This window comes from Plectropomus leopardus, chromosome 2 (genome assembly GCF_026936395.1).
Source record: "Plectropomus leopardus strain MGB_pleo_1.0 chromosome 2, ASM2693639v1, whole genome shotgun sequence".
Lineage (NCBI taxonomy): Eukaryota > Metazoa > Chordata > Actinopteri > Perciformes > Serranidae > Plectropomus > Plectropomus leopardus.
Window position 1 is genome coordinate 18,561,501 of NC_142177.1, and position 16,201 is coordinate 18,577,701.

The 16,201-nt window shown below is 38.8% G+C and overlaps 1 protein-coding gene across 1 annotated transcript; it reads left to right on the plus strand.

Annotated features, from left to right (window-relative positions):
- On the plus strand, positions 1–13,572 carry top1a (DNA topoisomerase Ia). The gene is made up of 21 exons (XM_042503365.2): positions 1–161; positions 640–664; positions 2,858–2,954; positions 3,056–3,158; positions 3,854–3,906; positions 4,845–4,937; positions 5,052–5,124; positions 5,346–5,437; positions 5,584–5,699; positions 5,792–5,913; positions 6,002–6,124; positions 6,715–6,902; positions 6,998–7,142; positions 7,276–7,419; positions 7,604–7,789; positions 7,873–7,941; positions 8,517–8,631; positions 8,845–8,972; positions 10,250–10,344; positions 10,434–10,583; positions 12,187–13,572. The coding sequence occupies exons 1-21, from the start codon at positions 129–131 to the stop codon at positions 12,287–12,289; spliced, it is 2,253 nt and encodes a 750-aa protein (XP_042359299.2). The 5' UTR covers positions 1–128; the 3' UTR covers positions 12,290–13,572.
- Positions 13,573–16,201: the final 2,629 nt, after the last annotated feature.

Here is a 16,201-nt window from a genome sequence, read left to right on the forward strand (position 1 = left end):
CAATTGGGACTTATAGTCTCTTACACAACTGAGTCTCTTTTCTTCATTCTGCCTGCATCTCAGCGCCGGTGTGTGCTAACCCCACACGTTACTCATTCTTGACATTTCAATCAAACATCGCATAGGAAATGAGTGGGGACCATTCCCACAGTGAGGACCAGGTAATGTCATCCCTGATTGTCAATGGGTATAAGTTCCTACCGCCGCTGTAATGGCTCGGTTTGACAAGATAACTTAGCTAACTGTGAATAGTACCTGCTAGCGCGCGTTAGCCGAATGTGTTTGTAACATTGAGATAACTCATTTTGTTGTTAACAGCGTCCTTACACGTTTGATCGTGTTTTTATTGGTAATGTCGCTAAGAGGTACTGTGTAGTTTGCTATCGGGACAGTGTGGCAGGGTGTGAACTCAAAGACAAAGTGGGGTAACGCCACATCTAAATTGGCGTTAGCCGGTGTTAGCCGTAGCGGCTTCGCTATCAGCCGCTAAGCCATACTAACAGTCAGCATAGCAGGCTAGCCCGGCTAGCGGGCTAATGTTAGCTTACAAACTCGCTTTGCCATCCAGCAAGTTCAAAGTTAGTTAGCCGGCTAGTTAGCCACTACGATATTTAACATTCATCTGCTTTGATTTTTCAGATCGACGGTGGCTCTCGTTTCAATGGTAAGTTTATGACACGAAGATAACAAGTTGAAATGAGGACTTTCCCAAAATTCGGACGTCTTCACTGATCAAATGTAACGTTACGGTAGTTCTTAGTGGAGGACAGAAATGGCGTCCAGAGACTAAGTCCTCTGTCTCACTCACAAGCGCCTATTGTTCAAAAGGGAGGTCTAATAAAAGCGTTTCCGCATATTATTTTCCCGATCGGAGTCATTATTGGTACACACCTAGAGGTGTTTTATCAGTTTGTCGTATCAGAATGTATTGTTAGTTGGCTTTTAACATCATATTTCCCACCTGAAAGTGAGGGTTTGGGGGTTGAGGACTTAGTCTCTGCGCCATTTTCTTTTTCGGTGTAGCGGCCTGACTGTACGTTACTGCAAGCTGAACCCAGGCTGTGAGGTGCAGATGGCTGTGTGGACGAGAAATGCGAAGGCATACTGCCTCATCTAGACCCCGCGTAGTGACAAAGACTCTGCTTATTTGTAATACGCGACCACGAGCGCTTTTTCGTATCAAAAGTTGGTTTTATGTTATGGCTACATGGACTGAATATTCCCACATGCTAAGAGAAAGTGGACCATTTTAAGTTAAATCCAAATTTCAACAGTCAACATACCCTTCGAACAACTTAAATTCATCATTACATCCGAATTTAAACAGTATACTGGGTGTTATAGCATCTTTGCAGTATGAAGTGTGCTTGTTTTGGGAGTTTGAAATGTTATTAGCACGTATCTCTGAGCTCTGGAAACCTGTATCAAGGATACAAGGTACTGTCTATCACAAGAAAACTATCTAAACTATCTAAAAAGCTTGCCTACATTGAACAAAATATTCAATGTCTTTTTTTCAGTTGAATTGTTTATTATCTGTCCAGTCACCAAGCATGGGTTATTGATATGACCTCTCTATTCTTCAGTATTTAAAAAAAAATAATTTAGGTAACTTTATCAGTTCACTTATTTGGTTTTCATTCATTAGCACTGAGACAACCTTTGACTGTGGAACAGAAAAGGCTTTCTCTGACAGCTACTAGTTGTCAGAGAGTGGTATTCATTCGCTTCAGACAGGACTCTCCAACTTTATTAAGATTAACAAACAAGGCTGGTTTTTCCAAAAAACGCTGTGACTGGCTGGATCAAAGAAGATAACGCTCTCAACCACTTAGGACAAATTGTACTTTCTGCGTACGTTGGACGATTTAGCACAACTGGTTCGCTAGTCCATCCTATAAATCATAAATTCTGAATATGTGTGTTTCAGCTTTTAGCTGTGAACTTAAGGGTGCAGTCTTGACCAACAGTCTGTGGAATATGTCCTCAAGTGTGTCTTCAGTGATTTAATGGAGTGCTGAAGGCCCCGTTCATTAAAACGTACCACAGTTTAATCAAATAAACTGTCATCTTTTATAATGGATGAGCAAAGGCAGGTAGTTTTACATTGATAAATGTAAAAATCAAGGCAACGCTCCAAGTCTGTTTTGAGTTTAGGGAGTCTTTGAGAATAAATTACTCATTGATCAAACATTTTCATCTGGAACATGTATGCGAGGACATGTTAATAGACTAGACTGTCAGCTCTGCTTGTGACTGCATCTATTGCCTTAAACCATTTAAAGCACACAGACTTAATTTGGTGTTTGTTGATATCAAAGTTTGAGTGTCAGCTCTCTCATTTTGATAATTGCCTATTTTTCCTACACTGAGAGGATTTTTTTTGGTCTGCTGTGGTTGACAAATTTAAGAAAGGGTGAAAGCCTACTTTGTTCCCTGGCATGTTTCAACCTGTCTGTTGTTTCATATTATCTCATAAACAATGGGGCTCGTGTGGGCAGTAGGTGGTGCTGTGCTAATGTGTAATAGATGTTCAGTCTACATTCTGCATGACATTCAGTTTATAGCGCATGTTCAGACGTTGTGTGCAGCAGTTAAGTCGTGTTTTTACTTAGAAAAACTATGTGGGAGCGACTGAGTGCTCCTCAGGTTTTCTGTTGATTGTCTTTCTCAGCTTGACCAAAGTGGCACCTGGCTGAGTACACTTTGTTCGCATCTTGTTTATGCAATCGTACTTGTTATACTATGAATGGCCATTAGGCAGATCTTGTACACAGCAATCAAAGCTTTTATTCATTCCATTGTTGTATTTTAGTGTTGTACGTTTGAAGGAGGTAACATTGTTTTCTTCTTGTAGACTCTCACAAGTATAAAGACAAGTATAAAGAAAAGGAACACAAACATAAGGACCACAAAAAGGACAAGGAACGTGAGAAGTCAAAGCATGGCAACAGGTATGGTGTGTGCTTCTGGGCTCTTCATAAATGCATGTATTTTCTGTATTGAATAGTGGAAGGTGAAACAACGTAAATTGTAATATTGTTTTTAATCTCAGCGATCACAAGGACTCCTCTGACAAAAAACACAGAGACAAGGAAAAGATGAAGCACAAAGATGGCAGCGCAGACAAATACAAGGACAAGCACAAGGACAAGAAGGTGAATTACCATGCACATAATTCATTGAAGAATGCACATGTGGTTGTGCATGTAATGTGTGATTTTAGGGTTCGTTGCTATGTAGTATTCTGAGACATTAAGCTCTGTCAAATCATACACTCGTGTTCACAGCCTGCAGCTATTTAAACCACAAACTAAATATAAAGCTAATTATTTTTTGTTTGCATCTTCTGACTGAAATATGTTAGACTTATTGAGTCTGTCCTTTGAATCAGTGGTTGGAAATGATCGTGAACACATTTTTTTTTTAGTGCCACACATAATTTGAGATGACTTGAAGCAGCCGCACAAATTTGCTTGCATTTTTGCTGAATTAAGAATTTGGTTTGGTACTGCCTTTTGCTAAACTAAGAAAAAAAGTATACTTAATTGGTTTGCAAATGAGGTGGATGTTGAAGGTAATGGGTGTTTAAAACATTCTAAGTCACTCCTATCATATAGTCCTTTTGAGCTGCTCTTGCCTCTACAAAACCAACCATGTTTTATTTAGGAAAAATACTGAAAACATAATTCATAATTATAATCAAGCATTTATGATTAATGGCCTCAATTACAATATATGGAAACAACTAGACTGTCATTTAGCATCTATTATACAGACAGGGCTGATTATCATTTGATGTTGCACTTTTTACAAGTTTCTTTTCCCTAACAACTTTGTGTTAAACTTTCAGGTGAAGTCTGCTGATGTTAAAGTCAAAAAGGAAAAAGAAAATGGCTTTGCCAGGTATGTCTGGAGATTTCAGGGTGTGTGTCCACATAATGTTTCTCTTCACAAAAGCTGTGGCAGGATGCTGGGGAGTGCCCAGCAGTCGTCCCTGTGCTTTTTTTTTAATGATGTGGTACGTGTGGGCATGCTTCAGCGACAACTATATCTTGACACTAACGGAAGCAAGGTAGCAAACACAACGCTGCATGAACAGACGGCTTAATACGCAATTAACAAGTTTTCAACAAGTATGGTAACAAAAGCACATGACACATGCAACATAAATTGTCTGGCCGATATCTTCCCACAAATGGGCTTTTCTGTCCTTGTTATAATAGTTTCTGACTGACACATCATACAGTAGCTAAAGGAGCGGCGGTGACCTCACCAACGTCCTTCTGAAAAGTAAGAATAGAATAGAAGAATATGTCTTGATTGTCATTGCGCATATACAACGAAATTAAAATGCAAGCTTTAAAAAAACGATGAAATGAATAATTAAAAACAACACATTACACACACACACACACACATTCACATTCTGCAGGCATTGCACAATCCGTATCAGTGTTTAAATTTTGCATTGTTTAGTGCAGTTATGGTTCTGGCATAAAAAGTGTTCTTGAACCTGTTTGTGCTTTCAATGTCCTGAAGGGGCAACAGTTTAAAGAGGGAGTGTCCAGGGTGAGTTCATAGATTTTCAAATAGAGCCGATTGGAAAGGCGCACAAAAGTGCTGGAGCACCCTGGAAAAAGATGCAGGGTACAGCACTTCTTCTCTAGGTGGTGGCATATGTGCTCTCCTTATTGGGAACAAGTGAAAAAAGATGCTAGTGTTAAGAAAAAATGCCGTGTGGACACAAGCTCTGAGTTAAGTACTGTGATGATCTATCCAAAAACAGAAACGGCTTCATATAAAAAAACGCCTCTGTGTTTTGTTTTGTTTTTTTCCTGCAGCCCTCCACATTTGAAGTCTGAGCCTGAGGAGGATTTTTACCACTCTCCTAAACAAGAGAGGTCTCTGAAAAGAGAACGTGATGATGATAATGAGTGAGTGGCCAATGTGGTTAGACTTCCTGCATGTTTTCCATGTGTCCATTTCTTAGGGTATTTGAGCAGTTGTCTGTGACCAAATTTGTAACACAAGTTGGGTTTTTTTTTCAGCTCTGAATTCAAGCCCAAAAAAATTAAGACTGAAAATGACAAGAAGGCCAAGAAAAGGAAACAAGAAGATGAGGTAAGCAGAATGCAAACTTGGGTTTTTAGATTTTTTTTTTTTTTTTAAACAAAGAGACCCATTTTTGCCAATATGTTTAGCTCAACTCAAAATGAGGTAGCACCTGAAGAATTGGGGAGGATTGAGTCGCAGTCTTTTGTGTTGATGCTGTGATTTTTTTAATTGTTGTTTTTTGTGCCAACCTGTATGTGAAATAATTCATAGTTTCTCTTCCCTTTTAGGACATAAAGTCCAAAAAGACAAAAAACAAAAAAGGAGAAGTTGCTGATGGAAAAAAGAAAGCAAAGAAAGAGCCAGAGGAGAAGTGGAAATGGTGAGTTTTTCATGTCAGCCAGCTGTAAGAAACCTACATGCCGATCATTGTGTGGATGTATTGTGTGATGTTGTTGAATCAAGTAATTTTTTGTTTCTCTGGTATATTCAAACTCCTTATTGCATGGATTTTTTTGGTTTAACCAGGTGGGAAGAAGAGAGATACACAGACGGCTCCAAATGGAAGTTTCTGGAACACAAAGGGCCGGTGTTTGCACCACCTTACGAGTCTCTTCCTAGCAATGTCAAATTTTACTATGATGGTAAGATTGTATTTCCCACATACTAAACTTCGACATCAGTCAATGGCTTTACTGAGCATCGCGATGGATAACATTGCACTGTTTTTGAAAAGGTAAGCACATGAAGCTGAGCCCAGAGGCAGAGGAGGTGGCCACGTTCTTTGCCAAAATGCTGGACCACGAGTACACCACAAAGGACATCTTCCGCAAGAACTTCTTCAAAGATTGGAGGAAGGTAGGATGAAAACACACTTATGTGAATAAATTATAAATGTCCTGGCTGATTGAAGTAGAAATGAGTATACTATGTTTTGCTAATGCAGGAAATGACTTCAGAGGAGAAAGCTAAGATCACAGACCTGAACAAGTGCAACTTCAATGAGATGGGCGAATACTTCAAGGCACAGTCTGAAGCCAGGAAGGCCATGTCAAAGGAGGAGAAACTGGTAAACTACTATATGTATCGAAACTATGGATGAAACCAATATTGAGAGCCACACAATGTATCAGTGGCTCCAGCCCCCCCGCGACCCTTACGAGGACAAGCGGTTACGGAAAATGACTGACTGACTGACAATGTATCAGTTAACCCCAAAAGAGAATTTTACTGAAAACACAAATCAGACGGTGTCACTGAGTCATAATTGACACTAGGGGTGAGAATCAAAGAGTAACTCACAATATGATACTTTAGTGATATAGTGGTTCTGTGATACTTGAGACATTACAAGACAGTTGTTTACAATACATCACAATGTCTGTAACTGAAGAAGAACAAGAAAACCCCTAAAATGGCAAAAAACAGGAATTATGTATGTATCCACTGCATTTTGATGTCAGTTTCACAGAATTTGACAACAGATCAAACGATGTTCAAAAGGCTGCAAATAGTCTTAGCCCTACTCTAAAAAACTTGGGCCTGGAAAGTCCTTTTTAAAGTAATTGAATTTGATGTGATAAAGGGATTGTGACAATTCAAATGATTAACCCCAACAAGATGGAGTTCTGATGTTTTTTTTTCCTTCATTTTTTGTAGAAAATAAAGGAGGAGAATGAGCGCATCTTGCAGGAGTACGGCTTCTGCATCATGGACAACCACAGGGAACGTATTGCTAACTTCCGCATTGAGCCCCCAGGTCTATTCCGCGGTCGTGGAGACCATCCTAAGATGGGCATGCTCAAACGTCGCATCAGGCCTCAAGACATCATCATCAACTGCAGCAAGTGAGCGAGGGGTTGTTTTTTTTTCCCTGATGCTGATGAGCTGATGTGTTAAGTGCGTGTAATGATTAAATGTTTTATTAATGTGCTCCTCATAGGGACTCCAAGCATCCAACGCCTCCTCCAGGCACTAAGTGGAAAGAGGTTCGTCATGACAACAAGGTGACCTGGCTGGTGTCGTGGACGGAGAACATTCAGGGATCTATTAAGTACATCATGCTGAACCCCAGCTCCAGGATCAAGGTGGGCCAACTAAAATTCAGCTATTCACAACAATAACCTTCTAATTTCACTGAGTTCACATGACCGTCTGCACATAGGGTAAATATGACCCCCCATCTAATTAATTTGGCCATGCTGTGTATCCTCTCTGCAGGGAGAGAAGGACTGGCAGAAGTATGAAACAGCTCGCAGACTGAAGAAATGTGTGGACCGCATCAGAACCCAGTACCGTGAAGACTGGAAGTCTAAGGAGATGAGGATTAGACAGAGGGCTGTGGCACTCTACTTCATCGACAAGGTGAGCCGCATGATTACTGTTGACATTGTCTGCAGTGTGTATGGCTTTAGGGAGTATAATGTTGTGTAATTGCTTTTTAACTGTAACTCGCAAGTGGGGGTTTAACGGGTGCTTAAACACTCGCTGCGGTGAGGGTAATGTCTCTGTAAGCCGGCTTTAATCCAGCTGTCCTGATGTGCTCTAGCTGGCTCTGAGAGCGGGTAATGAGAAGGAGGAAGGAGAGACTGCGGACACTGTGGGCTGCTGCTCGCTGAGAGTTGAGCACATCAAACTCTATCCAGAAAACGATGGTCAAGAGTACGTGGTGGAGTTTGACTTCCTGGGTAAAGACTCTATCCGCTACTACAATAAAGTCCCCGTGGAGAAAAGGGTAAGAACTGTAGAACGGTGGTGTTTTTTTGGTTAACTGTTCAAAGTTTGCCTTTGTATTTATGTGTGATCTGCCTCTTCTAGGTATTTAAGAATCTTCAGTTGTTTATGGAGAACAAGGAGCCTGATGATGACCTGTTTGATCGCCTGAATGTAAGTAAAATGTGAAAGGAAAAAAAAAAAAACAGAAATCTTAATTTAGTTTATAAATTTATTTGGCAGAAAATCTACCTTAAGCAATGTGTGAAGGTCCTTAATGAAATAAAAAAAAATTTAAAAAGATTTTTAGAAATATTAGACTTTAAAAGTCAGTCTTAAATTTAAATTTTTGTGCATTCCTAATATTCACAAACATTTTGTCTAATTTCATTATCCATCTTTGAATTTCTTTTTATCAAAATGAGCCAAGCTCCACATTTCTGATGAACCTACCAGTAAACCTAATACTTTACTTTATACTTGTACTTAACCTGTTGGCAAAATGTAGATTAACCTACCTTACTCTAATAACCATATTCCTACATAAAATCTAACTGCACACGACCACAAATGTACTACTTGCCTTTATAGCCTCCTGCAGTGCTCAAATTAGAAAAGTCAGTCTTATATTTGGCTAAAAATGATCTTGATCAGTCTTAAAGCATTAAATTAAGTGTCTGATACTTGTGAACAACCTGTTTTGGCCTTTTATAAACCAGTTTTGTATAATGATTGTTTCCCCCCCGCAGACTTCTGTTCTGAACAAGCACCTTCAGGAGCTGATGGACGGTCTGACAGCCAAAGTCTTCCGTACCTACAACGCCTCAATCACCCTGCAGCAGCAGCTGAAGCAGCTCACAAGTGGTACGTCTCCTTCTGCAGTCAAAGGATCCAAAATTACATTTTCACTCCAATCCAGCTTGATTTAGTCTCATGTAGAGTTAAATAGAAGGTGCAAACAGCATCATACATCTGAGTTACTGTTTCATAATTAATAATAAGTTTCTAATCTGGGTGTGACTGCTGTCATGAATCATTCTGCATACTCAAAACTCATAATACTCGTTGTCTCTCCAGCTGAAGAGAACATTCCAGCCAAGATCTTGTCCTACAACAGGGCCAACAGGGCTGTGGCCATCCTGTGTAACCATCAGAGGGCTCCACCAAAGACATTTGAGAAGTCCATGCAGAACCTGCAGACTAAGGTTAACTTTTTTTTAAAAAACTGCAGTGATACTTTTTTTGCCAAACCTGAGGTGGGGGTTATTTTTGTTTACATCTTATATTTCTAGGGCTGTCCCGGATACAGGTTTTTAATATTCAATGAGAAATATCTGACTAATCAAAGTTTTTTGACTGGGGGGCTGTAAGTTAGAGTGTGAGATGAGAAAATAAGATGGGACTTTTTGCAGACTCGTCACAGTACCATATGTAATAAAAACTAAAATAAAATAAAGCTGTGCAGACACCTCAGTTGTTACTGTCACTTACAGATTTCAGGTGATTTGCCAAGCTCTTTGCAGATTTGCCAGTTTCATTTGAAATATGTCACTTGACTTTTTGGGTGTCATCCTTGCAAATTTTGAAACTGTTCTAGACACTTACTTTTTGCTAGCCTATCTGTAAACAAAGATTTATAGTTGTTTTCTACGCAGCGCCTATGATGTTCCAACATTTATATTTGTGCGGTGGTGTGTCTGTCACTCTGCAGTTAAACCTCCAAAACGCCGGTCAGCAGTCAGGTTTCTGTGAAGTGCTGCAAAGTTTGATCGATTCAAAACACACCTAAAATGCACATTTATCATAGCTTTTTTGGTGACAATTTGAAACAGAAAAAAATAAATTAGCTTCAATATAACTCACAATGTTCAGAGACAAAACATTTGTCTTCTGCAAATGTTTGTAATGTTTTACAAAGGTGAAATTATTTGGGAATTTTGTGGTAATGCACTTGGATACTGATACTGGACGTCGATTACCATGGCAATGGTTTAAGCTTTGAAGTATTACGTTTAGCCCTACACATTTCATTTGATAATATGGCATTTCAGTGTAACATACAATTGATAATTTCAAATACCCAAATGCTGGAATCTCAATCATTGACTGACTGTTCTCAAAGTGGAATTGGTAAATGTTTTTCTAGTAGCAAATATGATATATGGAAATCTATCTGGGAAACATTCATTTGGTCTTTTTATCTAGAAAGAGCTTGATGGGTATTGAAATTAATGCAAGAGCAATTGAAAATGAATGTTTTGAGTGCCCTGACCCTTTTCATGTCATGTCCTGCTTTGTGAGTTAAGAATTTTTTAATTTCACCAAAATAGTTAGTAACATTTTGAAAAGCTCTCGCAAATGGTGCACAAGGTTCTGTTCAATGATAAAGAATTACCACTTAACTGTCAATGTTACACAAGTACAATTATCTGAGTTTCTAATTTTTTTAGACTAATTACTGTCTTTTTTTTTTTTTTTTAAGATTGATGCTAAAAGGGACCAGCTATCTGATGCCAAGAGAGAACTGAAGAGCGCCAAGGCTGATGCCAAAGTACGGAAAGATGAGAAATCCAAAAAGTAAGTATCTAAAAGTTTGCCATAGACTACCAGTTATCTGCCTGGTCAACCACATTTCTGACCTAATGTGCTGTTTGTCTCCTCTGCAGGGCTGTGGAGTCCAAGAAGAAGGCGGTTCAGAGGATAGAGGAGCAGCTGATGAAGCTGGAGGTGCAGGCAACTGATCGCGAGGAGAACAAGCAGATTGCTCTCGGCACTTCCAAGCTCAACTATCTGGACCCTCGTATCTCCGTGGCTTGGTAAGATAACATTCTCGAAAATATTTTTGGAAAGCATCTTGTTTTCTTTAAAGGTACACTATGCACCAGTTGTTGGTTACTCTGGCAAAACAGTATTGCAAGCAAAAGTTGAAGCCAAGCCCAGATTCACTCTCGTTTGGACGTTTTTGCCAAACACAGCGAAAGATTAAAATACTGGCAGACGGCAGAGTCTCTGCAGATAAAAAAAGGCTGCAATTAAAAATTATTTACATTGTCAATTTATCTATTAATCTATTAGTTATTTGGTCTATCATATCAGAAAACTGTAAAACATGTCCACCAGTGTTTTCCAAAGACAGGGCTCCTACAGATCCTTAAAGTCTGAAGGACTGCCTTTTTCAGAGGGTGCATTGTAAAATCTTAAATTAACTGGTAACATCTATTTTTGAAAAAATAATTTTAAGAATATCTTTTGCATTAATGTCATGCAGATTGTGATGGTGGAACCAAAAACACTGTCCCTGTGCCTGGCACTACATGGGAAAGTGCAAATTTTATGGAAAATTGGCTATTTAACAGAAATATCACAGCATGGCTGAAACTGGGGGAAAAAAAGGAAATTATATCAAGGTTTGGTGTATCCCACATGCAGAGAGAAAAACGAAACTGCCAAGAAAACCAAACAAAGGCCAGGTATTTCCCAGTTCTGTCCTACCCTCGTCTCTACCAACTAGACAAAGTAATTGGTTTGCTGTGAGGACAAACTGCATGTAGTTGAAGATCCAAACGTCACCGTTCTGCATCAGCTCACAGTTTTTCAACCAAGTATAACCAAGCTTTAAATATTTGAGGTCTGCTCATGGTTTATTTTGTTGTTTTTAATTGTGGTAATAGTAAAACTGGTCTTAAATATCATTCTGAGTGTCATGAAAAAAAACTTCAAGTTTTTAGACTAACTTGCCTTAAGATGGAGAAACCCTGCAGAGAAGAAGTTAACGTCCTGAACATGGCATTTTGTCTGTTACTCAAAGATATTCAGTTTTCTGTCATGGAGGAATAAAGAAACCAGAATTTAGAAGCAGGAAGGTGAGACATCACAGGTGAGGTTAGGTCAAAACGTTTAACTAATAGATATAGCCATGAAACGTACCCAATTTATTACTTACAGGAAGTCAATCATTTTTAAATTACAAGATTTCAGATTTGCAACTATATCATACATTTCCAGAATAGAAATCTAAACCTATCAGTAGGCAATGGTCTTCTTTGTTTTTCACTTAAATGTGTACGTTGGACAATTTCTTTCCATTAGCCTACAGGAAGACCTGGAAATAAAATAGCACAAAATCTCAACCAAAAAAAAAAAAGTTTTTACCTTCGGTGTCTCGCCTTAAAAATTACTCAAACCGATGAATTGATTTTTTAAAAATTAGTTTGCGATTAATTTAACACATTTAGTGATAATTAAGAGGGGTTATTTTTGTATGAGTATACATAGTTTTTAGGAAAGGCTTGCATAGTGTGCCTTTAGCATCATGGTTGAAGGCCCCTCCCCTGATCTTGCAGTCGGACAAAGCATTGAATTTAAATAATGAACTAAAAATAATGTCCGTACTAATTTCTGTCTGTCTTTTTCTCCTAGGTGTAAGAAGTGGGGCATTCCCGTGGAGAAGATCTACAACAAAACCCAGCGTGAGAAGTTCGCCTGGGCCATCGACATGGCAGACGAAGACTTTGAATTTTAAATCCCAGTTTGTGGTTTTAACTATGATACACTCATTCTCTTTTTTTTTTTTTTTTAATCGGATACTTGTTTTTTAGCTTAACCGAATTTTGCTCGATGGCCAGACCTGATCAGGAATTTCAAAAAGTTTGAGCAGAAAAAACAGCGGCGACAAGGTAAGACGAGATGGTGAGGCCACAGGGAAGTGGCAGGAGGGTGTTGTGGGTAGTCTAAACATCTGATCCCAGATCAGGCATCAAGGCTGAACTATACCCACAACTGAGCACCAAGGCATATTCCCAGTAATTGGAAGACCTTTTTACCTTTGTCTCTCTCCCTTCCTGGGGGCAAAACCTGACATTGCCTGAACTTTGAACTCTGTGGTCCTATAGCTACTGTATTCAGCAAAAACAAAATGCTTTGTATCATTTTATTTTCTTTGTTCACTTGCTCTGTATTTTAGCCCTCCCATGTATTATTAATGAATTATATATTTTGATAGACAAAGTAAAAGCAAATGAATTCCTTAACTACACCCACGCGCCTTTCGAGGAAATGGAAATGTGAGCTCAACTTTTGAGTTGTGTGTGTGTGTGTGTGTGTGCGTGTGTGTGCATGTGTGTGTATGAGGGGCTTGGCCATGGAAATTGTTTGTTAGGGTGAATATTTTAAACTGGACTCTGTTGAATTGTTTAGCATGAAAGAGGATGTCTGGGCAGGCAACAGGGGGAAAATACTGCAACCATGTCAATATTTACTTAAGCAAGCAGAATGTGAATATTTTGTTTTACAGCCTCCATCAGGGACTTCTTTTTCAGTGTAAATGTGAACCAATCATTTGTATCCTTCAAGTCGCAAGCATCCTCTGAATCTTTCTGCATAGCCCTGTCTACATTTGATTTTAACTTAATTTAACAATTGTTCCAAGACAAAAAAACAAAACAAATCCCGTATCTGTTACTTGAAGATAATGCTATGATAATGTATTTAAAGTCATTTAAAGGAGTGTTTTTCTTCCCATAGGGGTATGTGAGGGATATCAACTTTGCCAAAAAAAATCACCAATCTGTTACAATTTAGGCAGTTTTTTTAATTGTGTGAAGATTGAGGATAAAATAATGTAACATTTAATGTGAATTATCAGTTCATTTTATTCCACTTTTATGATAGGAAATTTGATGTAAGTAGCTGTAAAGTCAACATCCTATTCCTGTTTTACTTTTTTTGTCATAGCCTTTTATCATGTTTCATTTGAGTTTTATGCTCATTGTAGGTTGAAAAATGAATAAAACCCTACAAGTAAAATACTGTGTTTTTGTTTTTCTTTTTAATTTCTTCTAACATTTCAATTGAGCATAGGCTTACGGTTGGACATTTTAAGAAATATAAGTTGAGATTAAACTTTCTTTGAAGATTCCCAGACTGTGGTACACTATAGGCAAACTTTAACAAAATGTATAAATGAACAGTTTTCAAGAATGAATTTAATCTGGAAGGGTGCATCTACTCCTGGACGACAGGCTTAAGAGGCTGCGAAAGAGATATTAATGGTATCTTCAGCTGAGCTGGTTTGTTGGTTAAGTGATGCTAGATGAGGTAACAGTAGATGCACACTTTTTTTCTGCGCAGTGATGAGGTTGGTGGGTGTAGTTTGGTGGAAAGAAAAAAGTTCATACATAAATCTGCTCACAACAAGGCCTTTGGATTATATTGAGTTAACTGGTCATGATTTCTGGAAAGAGACATTGGTGTTAAGTTTTTCAAATGTATTTTTTTGGCGTTTTGAGCACCACAAGTCAACTGCCATCCAGTTCCAATATACTTCACACAGCCGATAACTCCAACAGTCAGCAACTTGCATCAACATGATCTAAACTGATAGTCAACATCCCAGTCTTCAAGATATCTTTCAACATACGATAATCAGACAGGCACAAAAAATCATCTCAGATCCAACCCATGTTCTTCAACCTAAATATCAGCTCCTCCTCTCAAGCAGACAGTGCAGAGTCCCCCTAATCAGACACGACCGCTTCAAAAACTCCTTTGTCCCACTGTCCATTAAAACCCTCAACACCACCTAGGCGAAATACGTATAATTGTATTTCTTTCTTGATGTTCAGCAAAGTATTGTTGTAACATGTGCATTATTTCATTTCATGATGTGCATGTACAATTGATGAATCAATGTATTTGTTGTTTTTTAATTGTGGTGTTTTTACTGTGTATGTATTGTTTTTTTTATACTACAGACAATGAAGTCCAAGGCAAATTCCCCAATGGGACAATTAAGTCTCTCTAATCTAATCTAGAAATATTTTTGGACTTTTTTAGACCACAGTGATAACAAATTAATTTTGAAAATAGGTGTAGTTCCCCTGTAAGAATATATTACAATGGAAAATGAACTGCGGTGTAACTGCACTCATTACAATCTTGTACATTTGTGTGATTCCTTGTGCTCTCAAAAATTTTACTTTGCTGTTAATATCCGGCAGATCTTTACCCACATTCTTCTCTGAATAGAGAAACTCTGGTCAACTGTCAGAGCCTCTGCAGTCATTTGACTTTTTATCCGGTTTTAATCAAATTTTGGTTAATCTATTTTTAATACACTTTTAGATATTGGTTAGTTTCAACAATTGCTTTTAACAAGGTAAATGATTTCAGTAATCGGACTTGGATTCTAACCTGTTTTATGAACTCGCCATCTGCTGGAGCGCGCGCAGGACAGTAATTCACCTGGGATGAATCACTCTCAGCCTGTTGCCTCACATAAACTTGTTTTTAACTTTGCTGTTATACTGATCGCGGGATTACTTTTATCTTGCTATTTTACATTTAACGATCGTGTTGGTTGAGGATTTATTGCAGAACTGAATTTTAGTCATAATGGCTGTGTGGCTGATAAAACCTTTATCCACATAGGTACCAATGACATTTCCAACAAGCATTTCAAATGAATAAAATGTGACTTTTTTGGTCTTTCTGACACAATAAAACAGTCCCTCTGCTGCGTTTTCATGTCCGGTCACACTAACAGCTGTGACCCTGTACTGAGGCATTTCTCGTTTACACTCAGGCTGCATAGTTACATGTTATATGCAGGGCAGCTGCTTAGTTTCATGTACAATTATCTGCGTGTTCCCAGTGCAATAAGTTGTGTGTATCTGTGACTTACCGAGGCCAGTATGAGGAATCCTCAACAGCTCATAATTGCAGAGGACAGGTCAACCTTAGAGTCTCTGCCGGGCGAGTCTGTCAAACATCCTCGTGCCGGTTTAAAAGGGTCCTCCTCTCCGCACCACATCTTCATAACTTTATTGTCCACAGTCCTGAAGCACCATGTTGCGGTTAGCCAGCTAGCTATACTGAAGCAGCTAAGCTAAAAACAACAGCACGGCTAACGGCTCCACACGTCCACAGAAAAGTCCTCACAGCGGCTTGTTGAAGTGTACCGCTGCCACCAATGTAACCGAGCACCCTGAGTTCGCCTAACTTGATAACTAATAAAACAATAAACGAGAGGGAAGACGGTGTGACAGCTCCAATTGCTGCCCTTTTATTTTCCTTAACCGAAACTATCATCTGCATGAGCTCTGAAAATAGTAGAAGTTCCCCCCATAATTTTTTACTTTTTTTTTTTTTACTTTTTTCCTACCAAATGGCAACTCCAGAGGGACACACAGTAGACCTCCAAATCAGTCTTTACACTGTAATCTACAGTAATGTTAGATAACTCCCGACCATTAATGTAGGCCTAATTAGCAGAACACCTGTGAGGCGGAGTGATACAGGAAGAGTCAAAAGTCTCTGATGTTGTGCTGTTGCTGATGGAATTCCTCTTGACCAATCAAATTGCTTTTCAGAACCTGTTGCTGTAGTTCCACTTTTGCTACATTACTTAATGGGCTCAGATCCACCAATGACACTT